Below are 19,082 nucleotides of genomic sequence, written 5' to 3' on the forward strand. Positions count from 1 at the left end.
CGCCTTGGGCAGGCGACCCCGCGTTACCCTGCCCCTGGGGGCAAGCCGCCATTTTGCCCGGAGTGCCTTGGGGGATTTTGGGCAATGGGCTGCGGCTCGGCCCGGTGCCTGCATGGCCGTCGTGTGACCTGGCTTGTAAAAGCACCTGGCAAGCTGGTGCGAGGGTTGGGGGCAGGCGGGCTTTCCTTCGTATCTCACTGAGGGGTTTCTGCTGCCTCTGGGTTTCTAGGCTGGTGGCACTTAACACCTTCACCCACTGTCCAGTTTTCCACCTCATTGTCTGAGCTTGCGTGGGTGGACCCCTGAAGCTGATGCTTCTCCCTGTGTGTGTTCAGGTTGCTTTGTACCACATGCATCAAAGAACCTTAAAAATCTTGCTGTATTGTGCAAGTGGTTACCTTGTTCCAAGAAACATCCAAGGAAGTGGTTATGAGAAGAAAAAGAGGACTTTGCTTCCTGCTCATGCACTTTCAGCAGCTCAGGTGTTCCAGGCTCTCTATGTATGATGTTCCCAGTCAGTTAAAATCCCTTCTGCTTAAGGTTATGTTTAACTAAAAGTGGGACTAAATGATGTTCAGTCTCTTGTCATATGAGTGATGGGAGAAAGGAGTGGTTTGATAACTCCCTATTTGTTACCATGAAGGCCTATCTTTCTCTCCAAACTTTATTTTCATTTCTGGTCTTTTCTTTGGCAATCCCAAGTTGTTGTCAGGCCTTTGCTATACGTTTTAGAAATAGAGACAGTAATTTACCATCTCTTGGAGAAATATTCCTGTAGGTGATATAAAACTCCCAGGTGTCAATCTCTTTCTCTGCTGCAGATACAAGGTACATACACAAGACTTTGAAATGTATTTTGTGATGTAAGCACATATTGCTGTTTGCATAAAAATAAGTAAAAAGCCTTCTCAAATCAAAGCACTAAGCTGAAAATGCTATTCCTGATTTGAGGCAGAGGGTGAGTGACAGAATGGATGACGTGAAAATACTAGCTTTTTCACATAAGGAGCAAGACGAGCTCAGAGGCAGTGAGGAGGACAGTGGAAAAAGGAATTATATAGAACATAGCCAGCTTCTGCCTTGCTCAGTTCTTGACCCTCCTCATCAGGATATTTCACCTCATTTAACAGCAGTGGAAACTGTTGCTGCTTAACAAGATCAAAGTATTATAGTTGCATAGTTTCCTGCTTCTGTTTCTTTCCCCTGCAACTAATTCAGTTCTCTTAATCCTGTAAAAAGCAAATTAGAAGGTCTTGAAAGCAGCCTGGCGTCCCCTCATACTTCCATGAAGACTCTCCCATCTGACTGGTGTTGTGGGGTTCCTTCTTGATTAACAATTGTTTAAGAAATAAACATTGAGGCAGAAAGCAAGTCCTTTATTTTGGCATTGCACTAATATATATCAAAAGTAGGACAGAGTGAAATGAGATTATTTTAGATCTTTTTCACCCCAAATTAAACAATCACATTTCTCTGTAGGCACATACAACTGAAATGCTGCCAACAGTCTGTTCAAACTTTCCTCTTTCCAGACAGAGGCAGATAATATGGTTTTGGTTTTATTATTCTACTTTCTATTCTTAAGAAATAGTCACTTTTTTTTTTTTTTAAGGAGCAGAAATCACACAGACTCACACATTCTGAGATAATCAGCGGGTTTTCTTCTTTTGGAAATGTATATGCCAGCTGGGAAAGTATAATGCTTCTTTATTATTCTGTTGCCTATTTTAATTATTTCTCTTGCTGTGTTCTTTCTGACTGTCTTCTACTATTCAGTCTCTCATATTGTAATGCAGTTTGTGCTTTTTGTTAAACTTGGTCAGACTCTTCACTGATTTTTGTCCTCAAGCCGGCTATTTCATTACCTATCTTGTAAGTGTGTTATTCATAAGTGTTGTGGCTGAAGCTGCAGAAAACTAATTTAAGGCAGTTATTAGAAGTTTGTACAATTAATTGTGTTTTGCTTGGCCAGTTTGAGTATGAAAGAAACAGAAACCTCTGTAAATCAAAAAGTGATGTAATTTGTCAGATAATCACTGCTGACACAGTAGACCAGAATTTTGCTTGTATTTTTCTTTTGCTCATTTTAATAAGGTGAGACTTAGTGTCTTGGTAAGTCATTGATTTTTGTTCTGTTCCTTATTCCAAAGGCCTTTGTTATCCCCAGTGCTGTTTGCCCACTACTGTATTTGTATTCCGCAACCTTCCCTTTATTATCTGTGTCTGGAATTAATTCTTCCTGTAGTTTACAGTTGGTTGTTTTTGCAGGCATCTTCATTCTCAAAATGAGGCTTTTCTCATCCCAGATGTTCGAATATCTCCATATTGACCATATCACATTCTTTGCTGTTGCTTTCCTAGCAGCACTCTGTCCTGGTGACTGTCTTTATTTTGAACTCTCTAGTTCTTTTCACTGCTGGGTTTCATTGTGTAGTGTTTTCCTTCTCCCATAACTGAAACTTCCTATCCAGGCACACACTTTTTCTCATGCCATCCAGGCACATCTGGCTTAGACAGTGTGTGTGGGGGTGTTGTTTTTCATTTTTTCCTTGTAGAGTGCAAGCATGAGAAGGAGGACACATCACTGAATACTGAGCACTTTGTGGTAGATGCTGATGCTGTCGCTGGGCATAGTACAGGGAGCAGTGTGCTATCTGCATTCCAAAGCACAGCTATAAAGGAAGAAGTTGAGGATACCTTGGGAACAGAAGATAGGATCAGCCCTGTAAAGAAGGTGGAGGAAGATGGGAGATACTGCACCCTGCAGGCAACTGGGTCAACTACCCAAGACTCAGCGGCCCTTGATGGCCAGCTCGACCTTGCCTCAGTGTGTGGACAGCTGTCAAATTTCCTCAGTGACGTGAAGGCTGTGCCCACACCTTCTGTGGTTGAATTTGCACAGGAGCCCACAGGTCAGTCAGGGTCACGTGAACAGTGTGAGAACTATTACTCTGACGGGATTGAAAAGGAGGCAAAGAAGAAAAAAAGTAATGATAGAAGTGGAATGTGCGCTGAGAAAGCATCTAGTGGAATCCCTGGGGACCTCTGCAGGCAGGATGTGTGTGGCCCAGCTACTCGCCGATCATCCAAATGCACTTCAGCGAACGCTGCAGCTCAGCAGTCCTACAAGGTGTCTTCAGTTCTGGAATCCAGAAGTAGCCATGATGGGACCAAGGGAAAAAAAGAGTTACTTGAGAATCCAGAAATTCTACCACCAGTCAGGAAGAAGTCACGCACCTTCTATAGTGCAGGTAGATACCGGGGAACCCACTGGCAGACAGTGACACTTGTAGTGCCAATGGCGCTGACGTTTCTTTCCTTCACCATACTGAAGGCACAGCATGGAGGTGCTGAACTTCTCTAACTGGTACTGCAATGCATTCTACATTGTTAGATGTGTGAAGACTTTTTCAAATAAAGGTTGCTGAGTGCCTTATATTTGAAGCATCGCTAGCGATGCTCTTTGTTTTACTGTGGAAGAAGATTTTTGTTTATTTTTGTGGTTTACTTTTAAAAAAAAATCTTTTATGTTGTTCATGTATTTCTAAGTATAGTAAAAAATGTTCTGTTTTGTTTTTCCTCTGTCTTGTTTCTTTTGTTTTGTTTTTTTTTTTCTTATCACATACTCCCCCCCTCTCTCTCTTTGAACAATACATCATTTCTAGAGCAGCTAGAAGAGTTGGAGAAGATGTTCCAGGAAGACCACTACCCCGACAATGAGAAGAGGAGGGAGATCGCGGCTGTGGTTGGTGTCACACCACAGCGTATCATGGTAACGCCTGTGTGGGTAACAGTGCTGACTGAGTTCTGTGCAGAAAATTGACGGAGCGGGACTGGGGCAGGGAGGAGGAGCTTGAGTAGGAAGGAAAGAGGAGCTCATGAGTAACGGGATAGAGTCTGCACCTGCCACTGGTGACAAGAGAAGGAAGAGAGCTCACAGGGATGGACGCTGCACAACCAACTACCCCACCCAAAATGGCAGTGGAGTCTGTGGTTGTGTACTCCATCTCTTCCCATTTCCTAAGATGAGACACATAATGGGTAGGTAAAAGAGGCTAAGGAGATTGGAGTTAATCTCTTTTATCTTGAAGATAATGGGCAACAAAGGAAACTGGTGTTTGGGGGTATCTTTCTGCTGTTATTCTTCTCTTTCTGTTTGCAATGAATCTTGCAGATTCTCTGGAAGAAAGGTTTCTTTGAGGTTCCTTTCTCTGGAAGAAAGGTTTCTGGCCTCACCTGGTGATGTGTGGAGGCAGTCATTGCTGATTTGTTGCCTGTATTCCCATGTGTAGATGGTTTCCTCTCTGAATGCATCCTGTCTTTCCGTTTATCAGGTCTGGTTTCAGAATCGCAGGGCAAAGTGGCGGAAATCGGAGAAGTTGCGTGTGAAAGGCAACAAAAAATATCCAACATCATCAGCTCTGTCAGTCCCCTTTGGGTCAGATGGTTATGGGTGAGGGACTTACTCTGTTTTCTCATTTCTCCACAATAGATACCTAATGAATTAAATATTTTACTTTGCCATTTCCCCTTTACATTTAAGTTACTGAGAGCTGACCATTGAGTTGGACCTCGGTAGCCTGTCAGATTTCTGGGCAAATTGTAGTGGACCCTCTTAAAAGTGCTTTTGATTAACCTGTAGCACTGTTTTGAAATAAAACTGTTGAAATTGCTCTGGCTTAAGTCACGTAGAGAGCAAGGGATGAGATGGAAAGGTCTGTGGAATCACCCCTTCAGTTTTAGTGTCTGAGAATGCATTGGCCAGGTGCTTTGTGTGCACTTGGGAATTCTTTTATCCCAGTTCTCCCACCGTTGCTTTCCATTTCCATGGATTTTCACTTGGCAATGGAAATGCTGCTTGCTTAGATCAGTCTTACAAAGTCATGGGCTTCTTCAAAGAAATACAAGCTAGCATCTTTCATAGGTGAGCAGGGGACATTTATAGGGGAGTGGGGGAAGGGAGTATGTGAGAGGATAGATGGTCTTTCAAGTGGCAGTGAATGAGTAAGCGAGGGAAGACATTAGTCTCCACAGGGAGGTATTTATGGCAATCTGGAGCAAGGGTCTTCCTGCAGAGAAAACAGAATGAAAAGAGAAAAATTAAGTGAAAGATTGGAGACCACCTGACTGATTTCATTGCACTGTCCCTGCTGCCTGTCCTTTCCACACTAGTGACCTGGGCTGCTTCCCTAAATACTGTTGATACAGCATCCCTTGCACTGTTTCTCCTTGCACTCATAAGTCAGCCAGTGCTTGCCCTTTCCACCTGCTAGTGATCTAGGATTTGCCCATTGTAGGATAGTGAAAAGAGTGTATACTTTGTCGTAATGTCTTGTCTTGTCCTCTGGTCCATGCTCATACCCTTTGTGTATACCTCCAGGGCACCTCTTCTGCCCATGCCTCCATTGCCTGACATTGCTCATGACCAGTCTGCCATGCTGGGTGTAGACACTACAGCTGGGAACTACTCCAGCCTGCTCAGTGGACATCCTGCACCACTTGCCTCCTCCTCAGGTGAGACCCCCTATCAGCACAAGTATTTTGAACAGCTGCAGCATTAGCTGTTGGTGCTGGTACGTTCCCAAACACTTTAGGGAAGGTCATGCGAGAGCCCTATGCCATCAGTCCAAAAAGTCCAAACACCAGGTTTAACAGCTCTCTGCTAGTTGAGTATCTACCAGCTATGTACCAGCACGGTGGTTCCTCCGTGCTAACGCTAGAGCCAAATTTGCAGTCCTTATTCATGTCCTAGCACAAGCCAGCAAGGAAGTCTGAATATGACTTCATAAGGATACGTGATCGGGGCATTCTTCCGTAATAGCTGTTTGACACTGGTACTGCTTCTCTGAATGATGATGAAAGTATTATTCTGGTTATTTTGCTCTTCATGGCAGATACACACATCTCATATTCTGGTTTAGATTGTAATGTTCTGGCTACAACCTGCAGTCTGTGTACAACCTGCAGAGCTGTGTGAGGAATGTGCATTGTATAAACTGTTGGGGTTGTAGAGCCTCCCTCAGGTACTCCATACCTTTAAATCTCCAGAGGAGGTTCCTTGACTTCTCCAGCCAGTGCAATTTTCCATTTTGTGCAAGACCTTGAGGGAGTGAGACTAGCTGAGTTCTTAAGCATACAGCTTAATTTAATTGCTTTTGCAGTGTTGTTGGAAGTCAGTGGGGTGTGCTGTTGGACCAGTTTTCTACCTGAACTGAAAGAGAGGATTTGTTGAATTGTCTATTCATGTGTGGAGTATCGGAGCATTCCCTAGAGTCAGGACTGTTCCCTAAAGCATTTCCTATATATTTTTATGTTTCCAAGTTGGCACAACTTGAAAATATTTCCAAAGTGATGAGGACTTCACCACTTAGGAACAGATATCCCAATCAATAGATGTGCTGACATGTGGTACTGTTGTGTGTATTTTCTTGCTTCCCAGTGTCATTAATTCTTTTGAATTTCATGCCATCATTTCTGCCCCCTCATTGTATTCTAAATATACAGGGTTATCAGTATTAAGGGCAGTTCTGTGCAAGTGATTTTCTAATAATGACCCAAAGACATTAATGTTTTTTTAATAGTGCTGATACCTTAAAAGGATTTTGGCACTGTAGAAAGCAACTATAAGATTGTATCAATAAGCTTAGAATACTAATAAATAGATATGTATGCTAAAAGTACTTAATTGAGATACTTTCTTGATACCGTAATTTAGCACTTCTGTCATTTAAATTTGCCTGTCATAGTCTCAAGGCAAGGACTACTTTAGTCAATTCTATGAGCTGTTTAACCAATATGACTGTAATTCAGTTAGTTCCAGTTTTTCCACTTGCAGCAGAGTAAATATGGTCAGTGTTTGAATAATTCAGTGCTTCCCAGAATGATGAAGTAGTGCAGTCTGTTGAGTCCAGTATTTAATTAGATAAAGACCAAGATTTTGCAAAATGATTACTTTACAAGAAACAAACCAAACATCCTTGTATTTTTACACTTGTATTCAGAACTCTCCTGGTTCCTAAAGTACATCTGCAGACATGCTATTCAGTCAAGAGAGAGTGTATTTGTTAGAGAAATAAAGTTTCATTCAGGGATGTGATCTTGTCATCTGTCTGTATTGAGCAATTTCTTTCTGGGGAATCTGCACACTGGGATGCAATTCTCCATATGGAAAACACAAGCAGTCTTTCTGATAGGAAAGAAATGTCCCGTCTGAATTCTTTGTACAATGTGTAAGGAAGAAAAAGGGCAAGTGAATGTCCCCGAGAGTGGACTGGGTATGTGAGAAAATGAGTGATAAAGATAGCTGGGTTTTTACTCCTTGAATCCTTTGAACTTGGTGCTGACTGCCACCTGTTGCATTTACTGTGTATGCATCTGGCTTTTATGAAACACATGCTTCCTTTGCTTGTCTGAAACCCCTGTATCTTCAGTGTTAAGGACGTGTGAAGATGAGAATGTACTTCATTCTGCTACATCTATGTGAGGGAACAAGCTTCCCTTTGTTCTCTTTAAATCATGCTGGGCAAGAAGTAATGAAATCTATTTGTGTCACCTAAGGCTGGTAAATACTTTCCAGACACCGATCTGTTTGGAAAAATGTACCTTTTCTAAATCACTTTGCAGAAAAGAGGCATGCTTTGCTAATGCACACAAACTGTGATGTTTGATGATTGGTTTTTAACCTGGTTTCCTGAGGGAAGGGAGGAGTATGGTGTATGTAATGAGCCACACACTCACTTTGTTTATGAAACCCACCCTGCCCTCCAAATTTGTTTAATAAAAATTGATGGAAGGTGGAAGTCTTAAAAAATTACGTTCCTACAAGTCATGGGAAAATTGGCATCTGGGCAGAGCGGAGACCTAAGTTAGTGCTCCCTCTGAGGAAAAAGACTGTTCCTAGGTGTAGAGAGTCCTTATAGAAGAGAGATCTGTACGGCATAATCGCAGGAAAAGCTTCAGTCACAGTTTTGCCTTACTAGATGCAGGATAACACCACCATGGGGAATGAAACTTGGTTTTTTTTGTTATCTAGCATTGTGTAGGCAGACTTTTCTCTTTAAGAATGAAAGCAGAAAACGAAACGGAAGAAAAATGAAAGACAATGCGACTTTTGAATTCATTCAGCCTCCTTGTTCAGAAAAAAAGCTTGTCAATAAATAGGGCCATTCAGGGTCCACCTATTTTCTTTATTACAGTATCTCAGAAAATGGAGGAGATAAAACTTGGATAGGGTAAAATCCGAAGTAACAGAAGCAAAATAAAAGAGGGAACAAATGAATAAAAAGGTCATCAATTTACAAGACAGAAACAATTGCTTAGTAAAAGTGGCCCTTGTGGAAACAGCTCATGGCAGGCTTCAGCAAAATAATCTGTGACCTGTGCGCATTGGTGCAGTTTGTACCCACAGACTGTGGCCTAATGGGAGTGGCTATTCAGCTGCTTTCCTTGTTAGCAGTGTGTTTAACCACTTTCGGCATGACAAGCAAATGACTTAAGTGCATGAGAACATTACAGTCTTTTACCCGACACCTTTGGAGAGTGTTCAGTGCCACCTTTGCCATTGTCTTTACTTCCTCTAGCTAGTAGTTCTGACTCTCTGTTGGTTTGTGTTTGGTTTTTTTTTTTATGTCCCACTGTTTTGTACAGTTCTCCAAACAAGCTGATTAAAAATGCCAGCAAGTTGTATTTGTGATGTACTCTACCTTGCTGGCAGTTACAGCTTCTGATTTTGATATTAGCCATAAGAGCCTTTTGTGCTTCAAAAATTCAATCTTGAGCTTGCTTTGATCTTAGAATTGTTTTCTTATTACTTTTGCTAGACACATAGCTTGCTTTAAATTAATGGAGGTTTTTTTGACATTTGCAGTTATTTGAAGTTTTTCTTGTTTGTCTGAGATTCTTACGAATATATATCTGTGATTCATTGACTTAAAACACCGGCTTATGTTTTCTTTAGAGTTGACCCTTTAGAAAGAAAAGTTACTTTCTATGCCTCTGGTTTGTGGGAGGAGATTTTTCTGCCCCACTGGTGCTTTTGCAGGAAATATTCTGTTTCACGTGGCTATCTTGCTGAGGACACATGTCAGGAGCCCAGCCTATGCTGGTATCTCTTATGCAAATAGCAGGATGATTATTCAGTGGCAGAGAAGGGATTCTAATGGAAGTCCTGGGAGCAATTGGATGAAATTGGACATGATCTGTCAAAGAACAGTAAATAAATGACAAGCTCTAATGATTTCACTTATAGGATTCTGGCTTTTAATCAAATTACTTTAAAGCTGATGATGTGTAGCTGACACGGCAACCAAGAGTCATACCTTTTAAACAAGTGGTAGGTTCTGGTGCACTGATAATCCAGAAGGGGATCAGACTGACACACTTCTCCAAACAATGCAGTTAGAGACCGAAGTTGGTTTACTGATCTTCAGTCCATTAAATGAAGGATACCGTTGCTCCTAAGTTTGATTAATATTTTGTCTACTTTCAAAAGTCATTTGAGACTTTACTTGTCATTTACAAGAAAGATGTGTTTTCTCATAATTTCAAGAAGGTGTATCTGTGAAAAGCTTTGTGATGGCTCTTAATGTTCCAGTAAATGCTGCAATTACACAGGCATGTTTCATTAAAAGAAACTGGATTGGATAGCGTATGACATAGAGACTCATAGTAATAGAGCCTTTTGCTGAACTTGATTTGATGCTTGAGAAGGCAGCCCTAGCAAGTAGACCCTATGAAGTTAGACTGGTTTCTCAGCCTGTAAACAACATCAGCTGCGTTGTGCCCAACAACGTTAAACAGTTACAATCATGGTCTCCAGCCTCCCAAACAGTCTGCAAACAGCTGCATAGTTACTGCCTGAATCATTGCAGGCATCTCATGCCAAGGCCTTTTGGAGTCAACATAATAAGTGCTTGACTAAGAAAGTCATGTATGGCTGATGTCAAGAGGAAGGGCTCCGATGCAGATAGGTGTCACTCAGGTAACAAATCTTGAGCACATGATCTGGTCTGTTAACAACAGTGAAAGCAGCTTCCTAGAACATTTGAAAACCATGTTTTCACACTTGAAACCATAGTTGAAACCATGCCCTGTTATAAGTTCACGGACACCTCTCTAGAATAGGCCTCTGTCTCCTTCAAGACAGAGAGGGAGGACTGAAAATCCCTCCAAAGACTGGTGAAGGACTGAAATCATAGTCATCCTGGTAGAAATATACACATCCATTTTTGTTAACTTAAGACTCTGTCCCATTCATTGGAAGCTATTTGCATTAAAGAATGGGTCTCTTAACTCTGCTAGGATGTCGAGGAAGCAGCTATAGTAGGGGGAAAGACAGCTGTGTAGCTGAAGACTTAGAAAAGCCATTCTTGAGTTAAGACAAGTGTAGCTCCAGGACTGGTTCAGAGATCTGAAGCTGCAAATTATTAAATTGCTTTCCAGAAATTCCCAAGGTTATCTCATGGACTGAAAACCCAGAAATAGTGGAAGTGATAAACAAAAAATCCTATTGTTACATTTCCATGTTCACTGGAAAGCCTTCTGAGGATATCTGTCTCTACATCAATGTCAGGAAGAGCAACAGAATTGTAAAATGTAAGCATTATCTCAAGCCAGTGATCAGAATTCATCATTGAACAAGATGCTGGAACTTCTGTAAATATAGTGTCAGATTTAGCAGATATTACTTCTGTGGGAATTGTTTCTTCTTACTGCGTTTGTGGCTTTATTCAGAAGATACAAATTCAGTGTCTTTCTTTGAAAGGACTGAGAAGTAGAGGAAGCTTTAGAAAAGGCTGAACCAGCTCTTTGGAGGCTGTGTGTGCTGTCTTCGCGATCTCGTTGCCTGTGGGTCCTGTTGCTACGATCCACAAAGATTATCTGCACAAAGTGTTGCAAATATTTCCAAAACCGGAACTTAATTCTTAGTAGGTGTGAAAGTGGGTTTAGAACGGATTTCCTGGGCTATGTTGTTAACACTGCTTGTATTCATCCTGAGCAAGACTAAGGCCATCTGCAGAATAGCTAATGCTACTGTCATTATTGAGCTGAAGCTTTATCAGGATATAGACTGTTTTTCAGGTAAGTTGTGCCCCGTATGGCTGCTGTTTCATAATGTTTGGGTGAACTGCTACATTCTGGGACAGAATGGTTAGGAAAAGCAGTGCAAATGAAGGTTTTAAAAAATCAGAAGAGATCTTCAGCTTCATTTCTGGCTAAGCCATTTTGACTTGCGAGGAAACTAAATGTTGTCTTGACTAGTGCTCTGTTGTGTGGGACTAGATCTGTGCTGTGTCAAAAAACAGGAATGTGACAGGTGCATCATAGATGCTGCCTGACATGTAGAAGTAGTATGTTCAAATAGAAAAAATAAACCACTGAGAATTGCCTGGGCATGTGAATGCTTTAGAGACACCATTCTAGATTTTGCTCTAGTTTTCTAAATAAGCCCAAAATCAGAGCTATTCAAGTTTTCATTGAAACGTCAGGACTCCTTCTTTCCATAGTTGCAGACGTTGAAAAAAATTGAATGTGGGAAGATGCAGTAAGATAGGCACAATTGCACAGCACACTGGGGAATCTGAGAAATGGTTCTGCAAGGTGTTGAAATGGAATCTCCTTATCAGCTCTCTGGGCATGCATACCAAAATTCTCTAAAGGTAGCTCATGCTTGCTGTGGCAGCTTTATGTTTAGGTTTTATCTTTAAGGCCTTTGATTCACACCTGGTGGAGTTCATTTGATGTTACGCTGTATGCCTGCAAGGGTGAAGTACAGCTGTAAACTGTCCATGCTACTAGCTTTCCCTGAATGCTTTGCAATGTGCGGGAGTACACCAACTTTACCTGAACAGTCAGTGATATGTTCTCATATCTGCCTCATCCGTGTGCTGGTTCGGCCCAGCTAGACTTGAAAAGTCATTTCCAAATTGTCATGCACACCTGATGGTTACACTTCTCAAGAGAGAAATCATTTGCTATTTGGCATAATAAAAGAGAATCTTGTTCTCTTGCACTATATGCAAGCTTCTTGAACTTCTGTGTTACTTGTTACTCTGGATCACCAGCATACATGATTCTGACCTTTTCATTTCCTATATTGTCCTCTTTCCACAGAGGCTGTTGTGTAGGAAACTGTTCCTCTCTCCTTTTCCAGCAGTGACTGAGGAGACAGGTCACCAAACAAGATTCTAGCAACCAAATGGTGTTGGTTTCCTTTTCCATCTCCCAGCTTTTTTTACCCAAGGCCCTTCAGCTGACATCTCTGCATTTTTTATTTTTTGCCATGACTCATCAGAGGCCAAACCAGGAGTGAAAATTTGGTTAAAAAATGGCCTAGACAGTGGATCTCTAAAGGCACACTTTTGTTTCTTTCAAACCACAGTTAAATTTTTCAAAAGGGTAATCTGTGCAGCACACTCTTCCCAGAGGACAGTAGAGATGGAAGATGGCTGGGGGATTGTTCCTGGCCTTTTTCCAGGAAGTACTTTGCTTCATTTGGCTGCCTTCTTGAGAGCTGAATAAATCCAGTATGCAGAGACTGAAATTATGAAGGTAATTTTATTTAACCAATAAACATCATCCTCTGCTCCAGAGAGCTTGCTACTACTCCCTTTTGCTTCCCAGCAGCAATGCTGGTACTTACTTACTTTTATTCCCATCAGTTAACCTCCAGTCTTTCACCAGCATCTTGCTTTTTTGTTCTGCCGCTCTTGTCATTTCCTCTGCTTGCTCCTTTTAATTTTCAGTATGACAGCATACTATGACAGTCTCTCTTTTTATTCACAGTCTCTTCAGTGGCAGGAATGGTGGCATCTTGTGAAGCAGTTCAGACAAAGGCATTACCACAACTCAACTTCAGTTCCAGCAGAACGGAGTGCTTCCCTAGTCTTCCCAGCCCTCCACCCATCCGCAGGGCCAGCCTACCTCTCAGTCTGTCCTTCAACCCCCAGAGTCATATTGTTCCTTTGATGCTGGACACTCGCAACAGTGAATGCAGCTTGTCCAGTCAGGAAAATGGCTCCAGGGAGGCCTTCACTTACAGCATCCAGAATCAAGGGTAGGAACAGATGAGATTGTCTCTGAGGGAGATGAAAAAAGTGAACCCTGAGAGAAGCCTTGGGAGGGTGAAGGTGGGACATGGGACAAGGAAATAGGTGGGAGCAGAAATGAGAAGTCAGACGTGGGAGTGAGAATGTCCTTTAAATGGAGTATGAAAAAGTGTATAATGTGTGTAGTAGGACAGGGCACCTGCTGTCAGAAAAGTGATACCTTTAATCAGAGTGCTTTCAGAATTGCATGCCTGTGAAGTGAATGTGGGGTTCAGAAGCACAGTGAAAAGGAATCCTTGAGAGAGGGTGGGTGTGCTTTGGGGTGTGCTTTGGAGAGTGGGAAGAACTGAAGGAAAGGTAATCCCCACTAGTGCGCATTGTTAAAGAAACCTGCTGTGAAAGCACTTGGCTCGAGTAGTTTCTGTTACTCTTGTCCTGTGCCTGGCATTTGGGAGGAAGGGTTGGAGCGGCTGTCAAAGGGAAGATAAAACAATTGTTTATTGTACAGGTTGCTGTAGCTGTTGACCCTACTTTAATCTCTGAATTGCCTCTCTCCTTGCTCTCTGCAGTTTGAGTTCACCAGTTTCATGCAATTACCCTGAGCAGCTGGAGTCGGCAGGCAACCTAGAGACCACGTACAGCAGCCAGGGTGGAATTTATCAGCTGCCCCAATATCCCCAGCAGCACCAGCTCTCCCAGTTCCACCATCTGCCGGGTCACCTGACCAGCAATGTGCTCTCCAGTGTCCGCCTCACTCCTACACCACCCACGGAGTCCCATACAGCTTTCCTCGCCTTACCTGGTAACAGTGGAGTTGTAACCTATGGGGCAGCAGGAGCCACACAAGGCTACGTACAAAACCACATGGGGGGACAGCTCTTGTTACAGCAGCCAAGTGGAAACTCGGGTAAATTTCTGAAATCTTTTGGCATCCCGCTCCTCTGGAGTAACGGAACAATACCCTGAAGCATTCAGGATGAGCAGTGGTTTTACTGATAACTGTGACAGAAAGAAGGAATGTGCATATACATGCACAAATATATATATGCTGCCCATCTTTTTTTTTTTATAATTTCCTTGTATACTTTTTTTAAAGTGCTGAGTAACGCAATGATTGGAATCAAAAGTTACTACATAAGCTGCATGCCAGAGAGAGTGTTATGTGAATATGACAGGTAGTGCAACGGTTTTGTCTGTTATGGAGAGCTAACTTTTTTTGTTCAGGAGTGTACTGTTGTGCAAACTAACATGCCTTCGGTGTATGTGGGTGGGGGTCAAGGGTGCAAAGTGAAAAAGGTGCCACAGCAAATGGAATAGTTGGAGACAGCAAGAAAAACAGGCTTCTAACTCTGCTGGGCTTCTGCAGAAACCATTTTGAAAGAATGTTACGGATCTTAGGGTAGTGCAAAAGAAGAGAGTGAGAGACAGGGGCCAACAGAGTGTGGATATAGCTTCTTTCTTTTTCTTTTTCTGACATGAATTTGCAACACCACTTAGATTAAAGCACTTCAGCATAATTTTCTAAAAAGTAACTAGGTAAAAATAGCATTGTCAGTCTCCTTGTTTTGTGTCAGGGATTTGTATTTTGAAGTCGTTCAAGCCCAAGTACAACCAAAAGATAAACTATTGCAGTTTATTTCTTTGGACTGTCAGGTTTGTTGAATTAAGCTCACAGTCTAAAAAATACATCTCTGTTCTTATCACATAAGAGAATAGAGTTTTCAGACCACAGATGCTGCTCCTGTTTTTGTACCGTTTTTGTGGACCTTGTCAGAGAGAGAAGTCTTACTCACAGGCCGATGGGTGCAAGCTGGCTCATGTTCACGCTGTTCATGGCTAACATTCTCCAGAACAGGTTGGCAGCACCCATGCTATCTAGCACACTTGGCCTGGTTCTCCTCTCTGGTTGTAGGGCATCATTCTTATTTTCTGTGGTTTTTCAGTTTGAAGTGCCAGAAGTAATGAGAGGGCTGTGTCCCAGCAACCAAATTAATATTTTTATAGCGTGATGCCAGAAGTGTGTGCTGCATGCCTTGGGGCATGTCGTGCGAGCATAAAGGGATGTGTAAAGGTGCAAGCCTTGTTAGGACTGATAAAGTTGGAGGATTGTTGAAGGAACAGAGGCAGAGTTGATGGTCTCTTATTCCATACTTCTGTTCAAGGAAGGGATGCTGTGGCTGTTACGCAGTGTGGATGACCAGGGCCTGGGCTTCCAGAAGTGCAGTGGGGAGGGAACCAATCTGTCAGTGTAGACACACCCGTCATTCTTACTTCAGCATGTAAGCAAGCGAGCAGTTTAGTTCAATTATAGATATTAATTAAAAAACATTCCTGCTTCCTGGATTGCAGCCTTAATAAATGAAGGTGAAGATTAAGCATCCAGCTTATGCTTTGCAGAGCTAACTTGGAAAATAGGAGTGGAGGAAAAAAAATTGGGAGTGTGTGTGTGTGTCTAATATCATTACATACACTCAGGATCTGTGCTGAAGTGGCATCATGGTTTTTAGATTATAACAATGCTATGAACTTCTTAAGTTTTTCCTCCTAATAACTATGTTCTGGATAAACACACTGCAATGTAAACAACAAAGTTAACCTTCATATGTGTGTGATGTCTGCTCTACTGCAGTAACCGTGAAGGCATAACTGTAATGCTGTATTTGCACTGAGGATGCTCTCTTAAGCACAACATACACATTTTTACATATACATGGTTTTAATCCTGCTTTCCTTATTTTCATTACTCTGTCCTTTCTTGCTTGCTTTTTCCTCAGCAGGCATCAATACCTATCAAGCTGTGCCCTGGAATGATTTCTACATGCAGGGAGCTCCATTCTCGAACCAGTTGCGCTCACAAATGCCATTTTCTAGCACAACAGGAGGACAGTACTTCACAGAGCAGATTTCTTACACTCAGCCGCCTTGCCTGCCCTCCTCTCCATATTTTCTTCAAGCGCCCAACGGAACAACACTGGGATCCATGCCACATACTGGAAAGCAAAAGGGAGTCACACCACCAGACCAGAGTACAGACCAGAACCACAAAACAGAGCCAGAGTTGACATCGCTCGCTGAAAGAGAGGAAGTAGAGAGTAGCAGCAAGAAAGGAGAGACTATTGTTGGTAACTGAAAGGCCAGCTGTTTTGGGTTGGTTTTTTTTTTGAGAAGGGGGGGATAAAGAAAGAGTTCCAAGACAGTAGTAGCTCCTCTGAATCCAGGATCAAAACTGTGGCATGAATGGGAATGTAACTTTTTTTTTCCCCTGGGTTGCTGTCCACGATGGGTCCCATTATCCTATATCTAGTTCTTAGATTCACCTATTTTTAGAAATGGGGACTTACAGGTCAGTAAAATAGATGGCAAAGTTCTGTCCTCTGTCAGACATCGTCTGTTGTGAGCTGAATGGCTACACAGGAGTGATTATTTGTAAGATAATCCAGAGGCATATACACCTCTCTTCAAGGCAGAACTTCCTGAGCAAGAAGAGGGGAAGGGGAAGGGAGAGCTTTCTGTTTGGATTTCCATTTTCAGACTTCTATTTTGGAAACAAAATTACCTTACTCTAGATTTGTTGAAAGGTGTCCTATGCCTTAAATATTGTTTGGGTGTGTGTGTCCAATTTTGAAATATAAAACATTTGAAAAAATTCAAGTTATTCTGTGTCACGTGAGATCACGTTTTCTTATGAATCTGTTTGTTTTTTCTTCAGATATTAAAGACGACACTAATGACTGATGCTGCACTTTGAGAAAAAAACAAAGGAAGAGGAAACATTACCATTTTAAACTGCAAAATAAGAAGAGACAAAAAGACGAGAAGAATAGCATTTGCAACAGAAGCGCTTTTTTGTTTCTTTTTTTGGGTTGTGTTTTTTTTCTTGTTGCTATGATTAGTTTCCCGCTGAGGCCAGAAGCAGGGAAATTTCAATCAATAAAAGCTTCTGGTCTGTGTTTTTTGCAAATCTCCTGACTTTATTCTTCTTAATGAATTCTAATCTTGAGGAGCTCACAGACAGGAAAGAGCTGATACAGGCACCAGAGTCCCACAGGTAGGTGGAAAATTCCAGATCATGCAAGAGTCAGAAGGTATGGCTGGTGTCCTGGAATATGTGGGAAGAGAGCCCAGGAAGAATAAGACGCATGCAAAACAGGGGGAGGAACTCCAGCAACTACACCTAATTTTAGGGACTCCAGATAGTGCAAGAAGTGTGATGGGAAGTCCATGGCGTTTGCTAGCCCTGAATTACTTTTTTTTTTTTAATTTTCAATATAAAACTATAACAATAAATGGCAGCAAAACCGTAACTATAAATGCCAGCAGTGTAACCAGATCTCTATCAGTTATTAATTGGTTTAGCATCCTGTTTGAATTGTAGATGGGTTTGAATATCTGAGGATTGTATTGTTCAAAATTTTTTAGGAATTCGTTGATAACTTAAATATTTGGTGGGTACCACTTTCTTGAGGTACTTGGTCATCATCTGTGGGACTGACCCAACAGTTTATTGCTGAGGTGGCTCAGTTATTTCAAAAGGGCTTAAACTCTCTACTGTCTTTTTCGGTTAATAGGAACTGTGGACGGTTTATGTGGGTTATGCCTTGCATTTACGTCTGCATCCCGTTAGGATGTGTTGCAGTTTAATGTTTCGTAACTGTGGCTTTTCTCTTGCATTACTCAAGTCTTACTGTGGGACTGTCACGCTGCAGTGTTAGCAGGAGTAGTTCAGTAGAGCAAACGATCTTGGCTTGATAGTCTCGGCTTCTGCTTTACCTGGGACTGTCAGCCTAGGAAACGGATAAAGTGTGTCTCTGAAATCAGTCATCAGCAGCAGTGGCAGAGGACTCAAGTGAAGAGATTGTTTACTCCGGTACATAAACAAGTGGCTGTGCAGCCCCTAGGAACCGTGGTTCCCAAAAGAGCTTTAACCACCTGAATGTGTGGGCTAAAACGTATGTCAGGCTCTCGCAGTGTCCTTTTGAGGAAAGACCATTGAGTTGTAGGAAGCTGGAGGTGCATTTCCTTTGATACCTTCTGTGTTTGACCCTGAGCCTTTCCACTGCCCTTTGGACACAGGCAAGGCCCGAGTAATTTTTATATTTACAGTGATCTGGGTGCCCCTCTTGTACCTCGTGAAATTACATGTTATCAGGTCTTTCGTTTTGCTTTTTCCATAGTCTGTTCATAAAGAGTGTCTGGCAGGAGTTGAATGCTGCTGCTCCTCTCCTTTTTCTTTCTCCTATGTCTTGTAAAACACTGGTTTATGTCTGGCAGTGGCTGAAGGCTGCTGAAGACTAAGCAGTATAGTCAGGGACAGATATATATCCCAAATCTACAGATTTGTATAGAGATTCTGGAATTTTCACTTCCTAGAGCAAAAGTTTATTACTGTCTGTAACAGGCTGAGAACTGGTGGGGAACATGCCTTAATGCACACTTGTTTCAGACATCCACAGCTGAACAAGTGCGCTCTGAAAACTGTTAATGGTGACGACGGCAGAATTCTTCATAGCTAGGGCTGGCTATGTATCTTGCCTGGATTCAAAAACAACCCCTCCAGGAGATGAAGAGGACAAAACCAACAGAATGCCAGCTTGTCCGCCCCTACCTGCCCCTTCTCTTGCAGAAAGGAAAAAAATAATTTAGGGTGTTTTTTGAGAAGCACTTATTTTCAGAAATGCGCCTTTTGGATGCTGTTGGTGGCACAGTCGTGCAGCCAGCTTGTGTATTCTGCCCACGACATTTCCCATAAAAACGTCATTTGGACATTCAGGATCACTAAGTACTATGTGATGCACTCTCAAAAAGTTTGGGGACTGAATGAGCACAGTCAAATTTTTGAAATGGAAAATCTTTTGTGTTCAAGCTTTTGGATAAAACGTAGGCTTCTCCAGGAACGGTTTGAGTGGCATAGTTTGATTCATTTCCATGCTTGTACCTTAAAACTGCCAGGTTCAATTGGGCTTGAAGTTTTGAATTGAGATTTCTGTCATATCGCTGTTAACAGCTGGAGGAAAGGGTGGGTACTTGGGAGTACAC

At 42.1% G+C, this 19,082-nt stretch overlaps 1 protein-coding gene across 1 annotated transcript; it reads left to right on the forward strand.

The window, feature by feature from the left end:
* The first annotated feature begins 84 nt into the window (after positions 1 to 84).
* On the forward strand, positions 85 to 16,781 carry NOBOX (NOBOX oogenesis homeobox). The gene is made up of 9 exons (XM_019474440.1): positions 85 to 175; positions 2,556 to 3,251; positions 3,666 to 3,772; positions 4,335 to 4,453; positions 5,381 to 5,514; positions 12,784 to 13,054; positions 13,616 to 13,953; positions 15,821 to 16,168; positions 16,756 to 16,781. The coding sequence occupies exons 1-9, from the start codon at positions 85 to 87 to the stop codon at positions 16,779 to 16,781; spliced, it is 2,130 nt and encodes a 709-aa protein (XP_019329985.1).
* The last annotated feature ends 2,301 nt before the right edge of the window (positions 16,782 to 19,082 follow it).

This window comes from Aptenodytes forsteri, unplaced genomic scaffold (genome assembly GCF_000699145.1).
Source record: "Aptenodytes forsteri isolate BGI_AS27 unplaced genomic scaffold, ASM69914v1 Scaffold73, whole genome shotgun sequence".
Classification (NCBI taxonomy): Eukaryota; Metazoa; Chordata; class Aves; order Sphenisciformes; family Spheniscidae; genus Aptenodytes; species Aptenodytes forsteri.